This window comes from Xiphias gladius, chromosome 1 (genome assembly GCF_016859285.1).
Source record: "Xiphias gladius isolate SHS-SW01 ecotype Sanya breed wild chromosome 1, ASM1685928v1, whole genome shotgun sequence".
Classification (NCBI taxonomy): domain Eukaryota; kingdom Metazoa; phylum Chordata; class Actinopteri; order Istiophoriformes; family Xiphiidae; genus Xiphias; species Xiphias gladius.
Genome location: NC_053400.1, coordinates 24,300,786 through 24,318,312, shown reverse-complemented (window position 1 = coordinate 24,318,312; position 17,527 = coordinate 24,300,786). Strand labels below are relative to the sequence as shown.

The 17,527-nt window shown below is 40.2% G+C and overlaps 1 protein-coding gene across 1 annotated transcript; it reads left to right on the top strand.

Annotated features, from left to right (window-relative positions):
- Positions 1-13,187: 13,187 nt before the first annotated feature.
- On the top strand, positions 13,188-17,159 carry LOC120801200 (protocadherin-20). Its single transcript, XM_040147889.1, has 2 exons — positions 13,188-13,329; positions 13,768-17,159. Exons 1-2 carry the CDS (start codon positions 13,282-13,284, stop codon positions 16,387-16,389), a joined length of 2,670 nt encoding a protein of 889 aa, XP_040003823.1. The 5' UTR covers positions 13,188-13,281; the 3' UTR covers positions 16,390-17,159.
- The last annotated feature ends 368 nt before the right edge of the window (positions 17,160-17,527 follow it).

The window sequence follows — 17,527 nt, the reverse complement described above, 5'->3', positions numbered from 1 at the left end:
GCTTGAAAATAATAACAAGAAAAGGGTTTGAAATAAATCATTGATTTATATGATCTACCTGGTGCTCCTGCCATAATTCCCAACATACAAAATGAAAGAATAAGGTTTTACAATCATCTAATTACCAAATTACTGACATTATCAGTCTCATATGAGCCAAAGTGTACTCATATTTCAATTTCCAATAAATAAATTGTCTGCAACCCATATAATTAAACGAGAGCAGCTACAACCCTCAATTACATCTAAGCCCACATATGAGCCCGCAGTGCCATCCACGGGTTCAGAATTTTTAACTGCTTGTACTGTAATTAACAAATCCAGGAAAGGCATTTGTGAAGTAAGTCAGCACAGTAAAGACATTTGTTGTGGTATGGATATTGTAATATGAAAAAGCATGCCGTGCTCAAAATGACAATGCTCAATTTTCTGGATTTATATGTATTTTGGGACATCATGATAGCTTGTGAAGCTATGTCTTAGATTGTTGACGGAAGGCTGAGTGAATTACTCACCAGTCGTGACAGTGATCAAAATGAACACACCGCCAAAAAAAAAAAAAAAACTGTTTTCTGCTTCTTTCATGTGTTTCCAGTGCTTGACTGTTCTGTCAGACCTCTCTTGGAAGTCTTATTTTGTTTGTTGAAAGGCCAGTATTTTACTAAACAGTTGAAACCCATTGCGTATGATTCAGCTTATTTATATTAAATACAGCATAGATATGGGAATAGACTTCAAAACCGTTTCAGCCAAGGTTATTTGTATCACTGCTGTCAAATAACCAAGAGCATTTAATGTAAAATAGAAAAATCAAAAGTATCCCTTTAAATGGATATTTATACAACCAGTTAATTGATTCATGAAAACTGTAAATATAACTATTAAGCTCAACCAGATGAAAATGTTTTAGGCTCTGCACTAGCCTGTGCTGACCCATGTCGATGTACGGTTCCTGCCTGGCAACAACAGGACTGTGCCACGTTTACTGCGTCAGGTGGTGATCATTGGTAGGCTCATTTACATTCCCTAAGAATAACACTGAAGTTTTTAAAAGAACATATGGGAAATTAAGTTGGTAAATACAGTGTACACACTTTTTAACTGTTAACTCTAAATTAGAAGATGTTTTGATAAATCCCAAAAATGGGGCTAATCTCAAAGGATGTTGAGGTCAGTGAGTCTTTTTGCATGCATATGTATACATGTGTCCATTGGGGTGAGTGTGTGCGTGTGCGTGTGTGTGTGTTGGGGGGGTTGGGTAGTAAAGGTGCGAAGAGCTGAAAACAGATAAATATACAATCAGAGGACCACTGCAGAATAATAGGACATCTGGTCCAGACATCTGGAGCCAGAGGACTTTTAGGAGCTTTCCAGCATCCTCTCACCTTGCGGGTAAATTAGCAAAGTGAGAAAATATGGCAGGGGTAAACGATGCTGACAATCACACAGAGGGGGGACAGTTGAGACAGGTTACTAGGGAAATATCATTTGAAGGTCTTTTTGTTTTTTGTTTTACATGGACAAAGGTTGATAAAGGACAGAGAATGTGGTGGGAGCTGAGACGTGAATTTGTGTTTCTGTGTGTGGTTCTGACTTAGGTTACTTTTGGGGACAAATTTTCAGACTCAAGACCGGTTAATTGGGGTATGCTTGTCCCCAATTAAAAAGATTTTCAGGTCAGTGGTTAGGGTTAGGTTAGGGCTAGGGTAAGTCTCTAGGAAATGAATGCAAGTCTATGTAATTTCGCCCCAAAGTGACAAAAGTAAAAGTGTGTGCGTTTGTTTATTTGTGTATTTGTACTTCTCTCTTTGTGAGGAGTTATAGACCCTACGGAGTGAGGACATTTACGAAAAGTGAGGATGTTTTGGCCACTCTTCACATTCTGACCTTCAAAGGATGTTTGAGGTTTAAGACTTGGTTTTAGGGTTCAGGTTAGAATTAGGTTTAGGTTAGGGTTAGGGTAAGGTTTGGATTTAGGTATTTAGTTGTGATGGTTAAGGTTGGGGTAAGGGGCTAGGGAATGCATTGTGTTAATGATTATGTGTCCTCACAAAGACAGAAGTACAGTTGTGTGTGTGTGTGTGTGTGTGTGTGTGTGTGTGTGTGTGTGTGTGTGTGTGTGTGTGTGTGTGTGTGTGTGTGTGTGTGTTGTACTGTGTGTGTGTGTGGGGGGGGTGATGGAGTTGATGTTGATGGAGTTGGTAACAATCATATTACTCTTGATAAGAGTTGATCAATTGTTCACATCGACCTAAGTTTTTTAAAAATCTGTTTCTAAATGAAGATTGTAGTGCAGGGAAGATTGTTCTTCATAAATATGGATTAGTGTATTGAAATCAGTAATCACACTGATCAGTCCATTCTGTTGATTGAGTGTATGATGACCACAAAAGTTAAGCAGGTTTGGGAAATTTATAGGTCAGGAAGATTCATCCTTAAAATCCCAAACTGAAGACAGGCACCATTTTTGTAATAGATATTTGTTTGAGACCGACATTGTTTCAGGTAGGCTGTACAATAGATGATTGACAGTTCACTTCATCACTAAGACATCAGTATATATACGATGGGCAGAATGTGCTATTCACTGGGCTGTCGCTGGCTTTTACCAATGATTTTACAATGGAAAAAAAAAAAACATGGCATTTATTCCTGAAATGTCAAACTTGTCTTAGATCATCTTATGAAATTAGCTTTGGAATGTTGTCGGATCATGGTTCATTTAATGGCTGTAACACATAGTGGAGGAGGAGGTTGTGGAGTTCAGAGAGGAGGCGAGTCACATCATCAATTAAACACATCCCCTACGCTGCTTTTCCAGGCTTAAATTTTTGCAGAGAAAACTGAGTTTGCAAGATGCAGTCTTGCTTTCCAAGTATACATCATGGGCTGATGGGTTGGCATGTGTCCGCCTGAGAGAGAAAGAGCGAAAGAGCGAAAGAGATGGTGTCAGATGTGATATTGATGACAAGCCAGTGTTCTCGTCTCTTGTTTCCCCTTGGCTTAATGTAAGGTCACAGTGGAAAGGTGGGACAACAAATGCCACCAAGTCACACTGACAACTTGACCCCTGGGAGATTAAATACCCTTTTCATCGGATGCCCGTCCTCGCAAGTGCCCCATTCCTTCCCAACCTCCTTTCCACTTCCTTCCTGTTTTCTTTCTTCTCGTCATGTCCAATTCGTCTTTACTTAACCTTTGCTCTTCTCTATACCGTCTCAAGTACCACCGACTGTTTTGACCTGTTCCCTTTCCCCTTTTACTTGCTATACGCACGCACGCACACACACGCACACACGCACACACACACACACACACACACACACACACACACACACACGCACACACAACACACACGCATAGCCTAAAGATACAGAAACAGACACACCATTCTCTTCCCTGGCAGTTTCCTTGGGTTCTCGAGCTAATGTCACAAATAGGTAATAAAGATGCCATCAAAAGGACACCAGAGGATCCACATTCTACCTTCGTTCCACCCTGTTCGTAGCTCTCCAGAGGACAGAAGGACATACATCACCTGGAGAGCCTGCTGGCATAGAATTATGTTGTTTAGTGCAGGCTGTCCCCATGCTGATCCAAATGCATATGCGCACGGAAAAAAAGAGCGCAAAGCATACTGTGTAAATACAGCTTCCTGTATACCACAGCACAAATGTCCAGCCATTAAGTGCAGACCATTAAGCCATCTAAAATATAAAGCAAACTGTATCTTGGAGGGCCCTACTCAGCTAACCACAGAGGAGAGGGAGGAAAAGATGCACGGAGAGGACGGGAAGAACATACCATATTTATTCCCCCTCCGACCCCTCCTCAGACAGTAAGGTAGGCTCTGCCCATAATGTCTAGTCAGACATGACCTTGAGTGAGTCCATTGTCTCCCTGGATCTTCATTCACACTGTCACATCAGACTACTTCAACATTCTCAATAAAAATAACACAACAGCAGCACAATGACGGACCACTGCACATCACTTGCATGAGCAAACAGCTGGGGCAGGTTTGTCTTTTACAAGTACAGTATATGGCTTCAAATGTCTTCCTAGTGAAATCTTTATAGTTCAGGCTGTATTGTTCTCGTGTCTGCTTTTACTGGAAATTACACTATACAACAACTGTCCCTCTAAAACAAACAAACAGAAAAAAATAAATCATTCAGACTAGGTAGATGACAATATCTATACATGTGTTACAGGCTTTTGTACCAATTTACTGAGTAGAAGAGACACAGGCGCCCTGGTTTTTAACATTTGTAGATAACCATATTGTAATACATAATAAGCTAATTGCAGGACTAGCATGTATCCTGATTGTGTATTTAGCACCTGCATATGTAGTATTTTCCGCATCCAAAACATGTGAGGAATTGGAGTGTAACCTTTTGCACACTGATGTGCCGGGTACAGAATGTTGCTTGTAACTCTCGATTTTAGCGCTGTGCCTTCAGGGATTGTCTCGCCTTCGTGAGTGCATTTTGGGCATGGTGGTGGGGTGGCGCTCTGCTCCAGCTAAGTGGCAGACAGTTAGTTCTCATCTGTGCCCTTTCGGTGTTTTGGTGACTCACGCGTAGTGAGTCACTTGGCTGCACCGTTGTGTGAGAAGAGGCTTAGTAGAGGTGTGAATGACCTAACAGTTCAAATTATAATGATCTAAAGAGCATTTTGAATGTGTGCTATGCTCAGGAAAAGTTCTTCATAGTTTTATAGCTGTTTTCCAATGTAAATGATGCCTGTGAAGCGTCACATGAGTTTCACCCCCAATTTCGACCTCCAAATCATGGCACACCACCACACTGTTGCTGGGCTCTTGTTCTGCTTTTTCTGTTAAAATCACAAGAAGAGACTTCGACGTCATACGGAAGTCATGTGTTGAGTTGTTGCCTTGATAGAGGTGCCAACGTGTGAGGCTGCCAGGGTAAGATGTTAAACCCCCGGCTTGTCTCTAAAGTAACACCTCTCCATCAGGGGGTGAATATCTGATGTGTTTGAGAAATGCCTTGGCGCAGATTTTATGACAGTGTTTTCTGTTGACCCCAATTTTAACTTTCTGGCTCCAGTGACCGAGTAATTGTGGCAAATACTAACCTCAAATCCAAGCTTTACAACATCAGTTCAGAAAATGCATATATATACTGTTTACCCAAATCAATATTTTAATAGCATTTATGTAGATCCCCGCAGGCGTTGCATAGTTCACATGGGTTAGTACACTCTTTTGAACTTTATCTCTTGGGACCTGAAAACTAAATCAATACTCTTCCTGCTTTGTCATATGTGGTACATTTAAAATTAATAACAATTTTCCTCTGAGATCAAAACTTTTTCACAAGGTTATGGACACACTGTTCATTTTTGAGGGCGCAATTTCTTTGAAATTTCCTCTGACCTCCAGCCTTTGCCGGGGACTGCTTCTATTTCATCTTGTTTTTCCCCATCACTCAGACCCCAGGGATCTCTTAATGACATTCAAACCATGTTGCATTAGTGATGAACTGCTACATTTCAGTAGCAAACATTTTCATTTCAATTAGATCAATTAAAACAGGTATGTTTATTGTTATGCTGAAGCAGTTTTTTTTTTTTTTTAAAAAGGGAAACCGTTACAAAACAAATTCCTCACTATCTAATGGTTATCCAGTCTCTATTTTGTTTGACTGAGTTGTTTTTATCAGTGTCACATTCAAGGTTTGGGGCTTTGAGGGACGTCTCTCCAATAAATGCCACTATTTTGTCATCTGGTAAAAACACACAAGAGGTACTGTGCCTGTGCCTCTTTTCAACACTGCAGTTTGTCATATTTTTAAGGTCTAACTTTTTCTTTAACCTCTGACATGGTCTTTTCTTTTTACTGTACTTGAGCCTCAATTAGTATTACTTTCGCCCAATTTCTTTCTCAGTTACATTTTCTGCAAACGCAACAAGCGATTCAATAACGTAATAGAAAAATTCCTCGGAGATTCTGGTCCATGTTGACACGATAACATCGTGCAATTCCACCACATCCCAAAGGTGTTCTATTGGATTGAGTTCTGGTGACCGTGGAGGTCATTGGAGTACACCGAACTCAACGTCATGTTGGTGGAACCAGCTTGAGACGGCGTGTGCTTTGCGATATCTGGTTCGTTACCCTGCAAGAGGTAGCCGTTAAAAGGTAGGCAGACTTTGGTCATAAAGGGATGCACACGGTCAGAAAAAAATACTAAGGTAGGCTGTGGCATTTAAACGATGCTCAGTTGATATTAAATAGTATTAACTAATGTGTGCCGAGAAATATTCCCCACACCACTGCATCAATGCTACCAGCAGGAATCGTTGACACGAGAGGATGGCACGGATTCATGTTGTTTATGCCAAATTCTGACCCTACCAACTGCATGTCACAGGCAACGTTTTTCTAATCTTCTAATGTCTAGTTTTTTGAGCCTTTGCCAACTGTAACCTCCAGCTCCTGTTCTTAGCTGACAGGAATGGAACCCAGTCTGGTCTTATGCTGCGGTTGCCTATCCACTTCAAATGTAGAGCATTCAGAGATGCTCCTTTGCATGGCACTGTTGTAACGTGTGGTTATTTGAGTTACTGTTGCTTCCCTGTCAGCTCGAACCAGTCTGCTCATTCTCCTCTGACCTGTCTCATTAACAAGGTGTTCTCGCCCACAGAACTGCCGCTCACTGGATGTTGTTTTTCACACCAGTCTCTGTAAATTCTAGAAACTGTTGTGCATGAAAATCCCAGGGGATCAGCATCGTCTGGCACCAACAATCATGCCACAGTGAGAGTCACTGAGATCACATTTTTTTTACCCCATTCTGATGTTTGATGTGAACAACAACTGACCATGTCTGCCCGTTTTTATCCATTAAGTTGCTGCCATGTGACTGGCTGATAAGATATTCGCATGAATGAGCGGGGGCACAGGTGTTCCTAATAAAGTGGTCATTGACGGTATGTTTTGTACTGAAGTGCATGAAATAACAAGAAAAGTTTCATGTTGCTGTGTGACTCTGGAGGCATTGCCTTTAACTGCAACATGTTCATCAATCAGCACCACATCTATTATAGCATTTATTTAAACACTTCAATCAATCATCAATGACAAAATGGCTTTCTTTACAATTGCTCATCGCTGCTGTGCATGTCAGAATTACAGCTGATAAGCCCCTTCCTCAATATGCTGTACGGCCAGAATGCCGCGTGAAGTGCGACAAGGTTACATATTGTGTCTATGCACATATTACCCATATGAATAGTATTCTATTTAGAACCCACCACTCTTGATGCCTCACACCTTCTGCTTCTTTTGAGTTTGTAGGCTCTCCAAATATACAGTATAAAGCATTTGACGATTTGTCTGCTGTGTCCTTACCAGGTACCCGCTTTTACATAAACCTTAGATTTACAAAGAATAGGTTACTTACAAATCTATACATTTTCTTTTGTATGTAAAATCCTCCCATTCCTCTTTTACAAATCAGAACAGGTTTCAGCGACCGAAGCGATGAATTTAATAATTATTTCAACACAACAGATTTGAGCCTTCTTCCTATTTCCTTTAATTGTTTCCCATTGCCGTCTCATTTTCCATAGACCAACTCAGTAATCCTGCTGCTTGATCATAGGGGAAATTAATGGAATACTTCACACAAATTAATATTTGATATGAAAATACTCACTCAAATCTGGAGTGTGTGTGTGTGTGCATCTGTTTTCATTTTTTCTTCATTTTTATGTACCTGTATTTTTATGTACCTGGTGGTAATTCCAAGGGGTTTTATGAAAACATATAGGGATATATTTGAACACTGCGATTTAATGTTGTGGCCGATCCGTGTAATTATGACAGCAGTTGAAAGTCGGGTTCTGGATCTCAAATTATGTGTGTGTCTTCACAGGGAGGTGTCTTTCAAATCTGTTCACGGCAACAGAAAAACAGGCGGGGGGGGGACAACAGTGAATGTGAAATGTTGCCTATGAGTAACTCCGGAGAAAAGATGGATTTTCTCATGAAGCAAAACTATACTTAAATTTTGAGTTATGGAAGTATGAGAAGTTGCTATATGATTATTTTCTATCAGCAGATTGTACCCTCCTGGAAACTCAATTTTATACCTTAATTGATGTACTGAAAAACCTCAAATTGAGGCTTTGAAGTAGTCGCACTGTTAGCAGGCAGAAACAAGAACCTGTGATGGGCCAATCGATAGAAACTTCATTACTTGGAAGCCCAGCCAGTAATCTCCTTGGCTACAGCTGTGAGGAGCATACATTCTACCACAGCACCTGTTCTCAATATATCCAGCCTGCACCTGCAGAGGCACAAAGCCACTCTCACACCACAACAAGGTTTAACACTCACACACGATCTTATCATCTCTCCCTCTCTGTCTGTCTGCCTATCAAATACAAGCTCACAAGTTTTTCATGTTATTTTACACACTCTTTTACACTCACCCTGTTTCTGTCTCGCCCCTCCGGAGGAGCTTTCTCGTACTTCAGCCAGGATGCATCTTTAGCAGCCGACAAGAGCAGAAAGGAAGAAAACGAATGGGAGAAAACAGTGGAGGAGAGGAGCGGCAGGGGAGGTGTGAGGAGGAGGGAAAAAAGGGAGAGCAGTGGAGTATTTTTTTCAGTTAATAGAAATAGACCTTTGGGCTTCAGAAATTGTGCAGTATAATATTATGTTAAGACAGCTCCATTTTACACCAAATTGGCTCCATGATGCCAAGCCACATGGGCATTTTTAAGCATTTTTCCTCTGTACCTCTCCGTCTCTGAGATAATTTGGCCACGACAAGAAAAATGACAAATCATCTACTTATCAGGAATAAGTACTCTTACAAGTTTTCAGCCCAGGACTCAACTCCCACATTGGTACAAATCTAACTCTGCTGCAGAACAAAGGGCCAGTGAAAATACAACAACTAGATTTAGTCCCAACTGTATTTTAGGCCCAAGTAGAAACAGGCCAGCAAAGCTTTATGGATTTGGTAATAGTATGATAAGATAGTATTAAGACGATAAGATAGTAATATAACACACTGCATTATACTGTGATATACTGCATGTGTGAGTGAAACAGTACTTGTTTTTTTCTTTCATAACATTTCAACCAGTAGGTGGCAGTGACAGAACAAGAACAACCATGTCTGACTTTACACATTAAAGGAAATCGGTACACACTTTGAACAAAGAATTAATTAAACCATTATATCTCTGTGGAGATGAAGAAAACAGTTACTTACACTATTTTGCAAAGGGCAGAACTGATCAAAAATCTACTCTTCTCTCCCCCTGCCTGGTGATGGCCTCTCAAGCAGTGGGGAACACTGAGGTCTGTCCCCCTGAGAGTGAGGGATGCAGCTGCAGTGTGGCTAATGCAAACAAGTGTGCATCGAGCTGGAAAATATTGTTCCATGACAGAAATAAAGATAGAGGATAGGTTATTTATGGTCCTATACCCTATTGTATGTGCCCATCTTGGTTCTAAAAGTCAATACTGGGACTTGTCAAGAGAGAACATCTATATGCTAATAGTGCCCATTATGCATCCACGTGTTGCACAGTAAAGCAGAACCACGAGGATGGTCTCCAATGGCCCACTCTTAACTCTTGCTGACATAAAATATGAGGACTGAATTGACTTCTGCCCTGTTGGATAGCCTTACTGAACAGTGCTTTGTGTAGTACTCTGTTAAGCAGTGATTTTTGTTCAATTTGCAGCAACTATTGTTCTAGGATAAACACAGGAAATGCATGTTTGATTAATTAATCAATGTTATAAAACAAGTACTTTGTACTGCAGCGTATTGATTTGCCAAGGGGCAATTCTACAGACATTTCATCATGACCAACAACACAACTGTGATGCATATCTCTGGAGCTGTATAATGCTATAGAAGCAGCGATTCCAGGTGGCTCAATAACTAACTAAATTTACTGGCTTCTGGTTTTTTGGCATTTTCAAAATTACAGCAATTACTTTTCTAGGGAGAGTGCAACATTTTTTGACCACGTGTTTCATTTGTTCTGTGTGAATGTCACATACAATATATCCCACATCAGACTTTTCTAAATATAAGAAATAGTTTAGCTCCCCAATGTTCTGAAGCATTTACACAATTACACTGATGGGCCCAAAGGGAGACTGACCAGGTCAGGTCAAATCAATGGGAGACTTATCATACAGTATGCTATGGCTCTAAAGGAAACGTGATTAATGACTATTACCTGTCTGTTTTTCTCAGTTTTTTTATGCTGTGTATCTTCTCAGATGTACACAAGATGTTATATTGGAAAGCTGCTCCTGAGATGGATTAGCAATGTAAAAAATGTATTGTCCAAATTTGAAAATGGAAAAAATGTCACGTATAAATAAAATGAAAAACTACTGTTAACAAATCATCCCAGTGGATGAGATTTGCAGTTAGTTTCTTCATTAGTTTCTGTTCGTTGCACAGATTGTTTGGTGTAATGATTCTACATAGACTCCAAGCCAAAGTTTTTCGTGTTAGTGTATCTCGATACTTTTGTGTGGTCATATCACGTCTTACTTAACAGCCATGGAGCTGTGTCATAGCTATCAAGATAGCTTAGCAGCACTTTGATTAAAAGAAAAGACCAAAGTTAACAGGACATCTGTTAGGAAATCTGGGCAGAGATTACGCAGCCTCATCTCACACAGACTCAGAGCAGCAAATGGTGTAATTAAGAAAAAAAAGTAATACTGCCTCTTTGTTTTTTTTTGTTTTTTTTTTTGCCTGGCCACCACATTTACACATACTGTTACATTTGCGAAATCACACAAAATCTAGACCAGTTGTAGAGCTCTTCTTTAGAAATTTAAAGAGAAAAAATAGTACAAATATTGCAGAGGACATCAAACTTACAAAATTTATTTAATAACCGATTGGATTTTTCACTATATTTCATGAGCTAAATGGCAAGTGATAGAAAAATTGAGCTATTAAGAAATTAGTATGACAGATTTGAAACCAAGTCATTGCAATCATATTTATTTTGTGAACCTATTTGCTGTGCCACCAAGATAGTTCATGTATCCGCAGTTTTGAGCTGAGAGTTGACGAGTTGTTACTGAGTTGACAGGCGACTTGCAACAGGGACAGCTCCTTTGTATTACAGCTCCTCGTAATGAAACTGCTACAGAGTAAACAATGTAAAGCCAACGACAGCCTGTAACATTTGACACGTTTAAAATGCTACGTTGTCTCACAAGTGCAGATGCGTTTTTTTTCTGATCCAGGGGCCCATTTCACAAAATTTGCAACACAAAAGATGTGATTTGCAATATGAGATAATCTCCACTTCTGCGAATTTTGACACATGTAACCAGTCAAAGGGACTCACAAATTTATCTCCGAATTGTGAATCACAGTCATTTGTGAAATGCAATTCTGCCACCATTTATGATGTAAGCGTTATCATTATTGCATTACTGAGTTGAATGCAAAGAAACACCGTCACTTTTGATTACACACTCACAATGATCAAACCTCGAAGACATTTTATACTTATGGTCCAAGATAAATAAAGTCTGAAAAAAAAATGAAAATGAAAGAAGGAAGGAAATAAATAAAATGCTGTGGGATGCATCACATTTAATATGTTGTAATTACACAAACTCTATTGATTCATGCCCAGTTTGACCTGATCGGGTTAAGAGAGTGTTTTCAATCAGCTACTTACTTCTTTTTTTCTTTTTTCTTTTTTTTTTTCTTACAAAACATGAGCACATTAAACCAATGAACTGATCTTACCAAGCCAAATACTTACAGTTATGTTTCTGTTGTGTCATCTAAGGTAACTGTTCTAGACTGACTCCTCACTGATGAATCAACAGCTGAACACCTCAGACCCTCTGCACCTTAAGGGAGCTCTCAAAAGACTCTCATCTCCCTGATCTGCTGCTTTCCTACACTCTAAAGCCTGCCAGCCCACTGTGCCTACAGTCTGTTTACATAAATGTTTCTGAGCTTAGTGCATGGACTAAAAACCTCTGGATGGTTGATGCAGGATGGAATTACAGATGATCCAAATCAATATACTGTCTAGCTATGTCACCAAAATATATCGAATATTATGCAAAGTGCGCTATAAAACTACTAGGAATTTTGTCTATTTCTGTACTCTCATCAAATAAGAAATGCACGAATTGTGTTAGTAAGTTTACGCCGCAGTATTATCATTCCATTAGACTCTTACGATGAGTCATGACCGAAAAGACCTAGTGCAGTATGAGACAAAATGAGTGTGTGTGACTGTCTCAATCCACCCGTTTCAATCACTCAATTTCTCTGAGCAGTATGCTTCCAATCCCAGCAAACAGCTGGCCCGGCATTTAGAACACATGGGGATTAGGGGGTTGATTTAGTTAAAGGCTCAATCCAGAATCAGACCATAGCACCACTTATGAAGCCAAGATCACCTCTCTGCTGGCTGTGTTTATGATATTTTCATGCTCTTCATATTTGATTTCATGCATATACAGTATGTATGTAGAAGCTAAACATGACAATTATTTTACAGTTTCTCTTTTTATAGTCAGACAGAAAATATCTGTCCATCTATCTATCCATCTATCAATCTATCCATCTATCTATCTATCTATCTATCTATATTGATAGATAGATAGATAGATAGATAGATAGATAGATAGATAGATAGATAGATAGATAGATAGATAGATAGATAGATAGATAAATTTAGAAAATCTAAAGTCAAAGTTCAGGGGTTGTGAAAAACACTACAATTATAAATTTGCTTTAATACATTCTATGCAGTTTTTTTTCTTTAGTGTTTTTAAACTAATACTGGATTAAAGTAATCTCTAGGCTGTGGATATTTTACATCTTGCTTAGTCTCCCGTGTCATTATAAACTCAGTTGGTAATCATCTGCTTTCACTTTGCCACAGGAATACAAGGTATGCTGCTAGCTGTGTTGTCACAGTGTGTATAAAAAGTGCAAGTGTGTGCCAATGTGCTTTGATAGCATGCATGAAAATGGAATCTGTGAACTCAAGTAGATTTCCCAGTGCCCGTGGGCTCTCATTGGTTAGGATGAGGGAGTGATTTGCATATGGTGGGAGTGTCCTGAGCACAGCACTGGGATGAATGACTTGTTCAAGTCAGATAGCAATAAGCCATAGCACTCAGCAGAGGTCTGTGCTGCTCAACGCTCAAAATGCCTGGGTTACTTAAGCTGCCACTCTTACTGCTTTAAGTGGAAAGTGCTGGACTAGGACATAAACATGTTCAACAGCAGACACTCCAGCCTTAGCAAAAGAGGAGGAATATGGGTAAGTTTTATGATAATTCACTTAACGGACAAACTTCACTTTAACAGAACTAAAAGTACCTTTTATGATACTGTGAATACAATTTTATATTAAAAAAGGTAGAGACATCACTAGACCCACTCTACACTAGACTGTTTTTATTCTCGTGTCTTTTTTAATGACTTAAACTTGTGCACATAAAGTTTAAGCTCCTAACAAATCTAATTTCATGGATTGATTGGCTAAAATGATCATCATAATGGGAGTTACAGTAAGTTTAAGGATTACATTTCAAACCATGGTTTCAAGTGTTCAAAGAGCTTTGCATCTGCTATTATAACTACATAATACAGTTCACACCGAATAATTAAACATCAGTAATACCTAATTTTGCAAATCCCATTCTATTCTGCAACTCTCTCATTGAACTGTATTATCTTTAATTATCTTGTATTACAGGGATTGTGCATCCTCTTGCTTTACACCAGCCCTCTTTCCTGTTTTGCAAATTTTAGCCAAGCAAAAGAGCTCATCTATAAGATAAAGGAGGGATTACCCAGGGGGACCTTCATAGGGGCCATTGGAGTAGACTTAAATTTGGATTTCACTGTTGAGCCCCCCTTTTTATTCAGTCTCCCACACAAGAAGGTCAGTGAACAGTATGTGAACCTAAATAATACCACCGGGGAGCTTTACACATCTGCTACAGAGATTGACAGGGAGACACTCTGTCCTGAGAACTCGGGGAGAAAGGGATGTGTCCTCTCGCTGGATGTGTTTGTGTTACCTCAGCAGTACTTTCAGCTCATCAAAGTTAAGATCTTAATTGAGGACTTGAACGACAACAGGCCAAAGTTTCCCGTGGACGAGATCTGCTTGTCTGTCCCTGAAAACGCACCCATCAATGCGCGTTACGCAGTGGAGCAGTCTGCAGTTGACCCGGACCTTGGTCTTCACGGAGTGCAGACCTACTGGCTGGTTAATGACTTTGGCATGTTCACACTGGATGTTGAGGAGAATGAGGGAGGTGAGCTTACACCCTTCCTCATTGTGACACAGGCCTTGGACAGAGAGACACACGATGAATACATTACAGATATTATTGCAGAGGATGGAGGGACTCCTCCTCTACTCGGCGCAGCTACTTTAAAAATTGTCATCACTGATGTGAACGATAACTGTCCCCACTTCACAGAGTCACAAATTAATGTCACTCTGCATGGGAATACCACCAAAGGGACACATTTGGCACGTTTGCATGCTTTTGACCCTGACCTTGGTGCTAATGCTCAGATCAGCTACACTTACAGTGAACGTGTGCCAAGCCACAGCAGGACCTTGTTCCATTTGGACAGAATCACAGGGGTGATCAAGCTAGCAGGGAAAATCGACACTGTCACAGCCACATTTTGCAAACTCACCATTCTGGCTAATGGACCTGGCTGTATCCCTGCTGTTGCCACTGTTACTGTCCATATCATCAAAGTTGTCACTGGACCCCCTGCTATTATACCCCGGTACATTGCACAAGAAAAGGATGGAGTGGTGACAATAAAGGAGTCTGAGCCAGCGTTTTCTCCAATTGCTTTTTTTACTGTTAAAAACATTGATATGAACCAAAGAGTGGATTGTCATTTGGAAGGCAGTGGTCCCTTTAGGCTTGGCCCCTATCAGCATTTCAAGAACGAATACCTGCTGGAGACTACAGAGCCATTGGACTTTGAAAAGATACAGGAGTATGAGCTAATTGTTGTTGCTAGGAATACTCGAGGGCTTGTTATCAAGACCTTCCTCAAGTTGCAGGTTTTAGATGAGAATGATAACGCACCGGTGTTTCAGCAATCTTTGGTGGAAATATCTGTCGAGGAAAACAATCCACCGAACACCTTTCTAGCCCAGCTCCAAGCCTCAGACCAGGACAGCAAAAGCCGAGGGGAAGTCATCTACCTCCTTGGAGGTGACGCCCCTGGGATCTTTGTTGTGGATCGTGTGACAGGTGTCCTGACTGTGGCCACATCACTAGACCGGGAGGAGAAAGAGACATACCGGTTCATAGTGAGAGCAGTGGATCAGGGGATACCCAGGAGGGAGTCAATTGCAACTGTGGTGGTGACCGTGCAAGACCGCAACGACAACAGTCCACGCTTCATCAATAAGGACTTTACTTTCTTTGTGCCAGAGAACTTCCCAGGGTACGGTGAGATCGGGGTCCTCTCTGTGACAGATGCTGATGCTGGGGAAAATGGCTGGGTGGCCCTTTCCATCCTCAACGGCAGCGACATCTTCTTGATAGACACAGGGCGAGGGACGCTGAGGGCCAAAACATCACTGGACCGTGAGCAACAAGGGACCTACCAGTTGTGGATTGAGGCCGTTGATGGTGGGGAGCCCGCGCTTTCCTGTGTTACCATGGTGACCGTGCTGTTGTTGGATGTAAATGACAACCCACCGATTGTCCTCTTCCCCCAGTCCAATCAGTCGTACATGCTAGTGCTACCCAGTACATTACCAGGAACATCAATCACAGAAGTGTACGCTGTGGATAAGGATACAGGCATGAATGCTGTGATCGCCTATAGTATCATTAAGAGAAAAGGTGGAGAGCCAGGGTCATTTGACATTGACCCAGAAACAGGAAATATCACATTAAAGAGGGAGCTCAGCAACCGGGGCCTCTACAGCCTTCTGGTGAAGGTCAGTGATCATGGTCAGCCTGAACCGCTTTACTCAACAGTCATGGTTAACTTCTTTGTCAATGAAACAGTGAGCAATGAGAGTTACATCCAGAGTCTTCTGACCAGAGAGGCGGACATAGAGATAGAGGAGAGGCCCTGGTACATTGGCCAGATGACAGAGGGGCCTGAGAGGTATGAGCTGTTCCCCTGTCAGCCTGTCCTCATTGCTCTTTCAGTGACATGTCTGGGGCTATTCTTCTTGGTTGTTACACTGACATCTTACATATGCTGTAAGAGGTTTAAAAAGCACAGAAAGAAAAGATTAGATGTGGAAATACCTTTGAAAATGAAGAATGACTCAATGCAGGTTGTGAACCGAAAGCTCAGGCAGATCTCAAACATCTAATATTCAGTTGTCAACACATCAAAAAACCACCACTGTTTACATGAATGTTTACAAAACTCACTGTAAGAAGTGTATTTCTTACATGAAGTTGCTCTTTTTGCTTTTGTCATATGAATGTTATTACTGCAATATATTGCAATTTGACTGATATGCCATGAGTCTCTGTGATTAAAAAGGGCACACAGTACTGTACTCTGTTCTACTTTTTATCATATCCATGAACCATGACACTTGCACATATGTAAAGTGTCAGAAAACCAAAGTAAGTAATAAATCAGTACTGGCTTCAAAATAATAACAGCTTTATTACAAAGTCATGAGAGCAACTCATTAAAGATTACTAAATCTAAGGTCCTATGTAAATATTGTACAAACTGTTTTACAACTTTATATAAAACTTTTGCATTGGCATGAAAAGGACAAAAGATAGTTCAAGGCACAATAAATGTTTCTTTCTTAATCTCTTCACACTGTCTGTCACAATTACAAATATCATGACAATTTGATTACTTTTGGAAGTTGGATACATCCGGAATCTGTGTTTATTTTTTAAATGCAGTTTTTAACTATCTTCATAAAGTTACCATACATTTCAAAATTTCTTACTTTATTTATGGTAATACGATTCTGTTGTATTTGGAGAGCTCACTGTGTCAGTATAATTTGATATATATCAAATTCTATAGTTGTGTTGTATATATGGTAACACACTGCACAATTGACTCGTGAAAGCATTGTGCATGATGAATATGACAATTCATTTTTGAATCTGAAAATTGACGCAAAAAAAATCAATGCCTTTAACACGGTTATTTTGGGCCAATATGCAATCCCTGATATATACAATGATAATACATAATACAATACGATGAGATGAGGTAGAAAGCTCTGGGGGGAAAAATTAGTAAGTGGACTTTGAGTTAAGATTTTTCTTGTCAAATTCTGTGTGACGTCATGTCGTGAGCCAAGGTTAGTAAGCAAATTCCCTATTTCCTGTGAAAGCTCACTGATCATGTACTGTATGTCAAACCTTTAAATGCTATCTCATTATGGCAAAGAGTCACATATTTCTATCACACTGAATAATCTGAATTGTTATTTCATCTTGCTGCATCTGCTTCAAGTTAAATACATCACC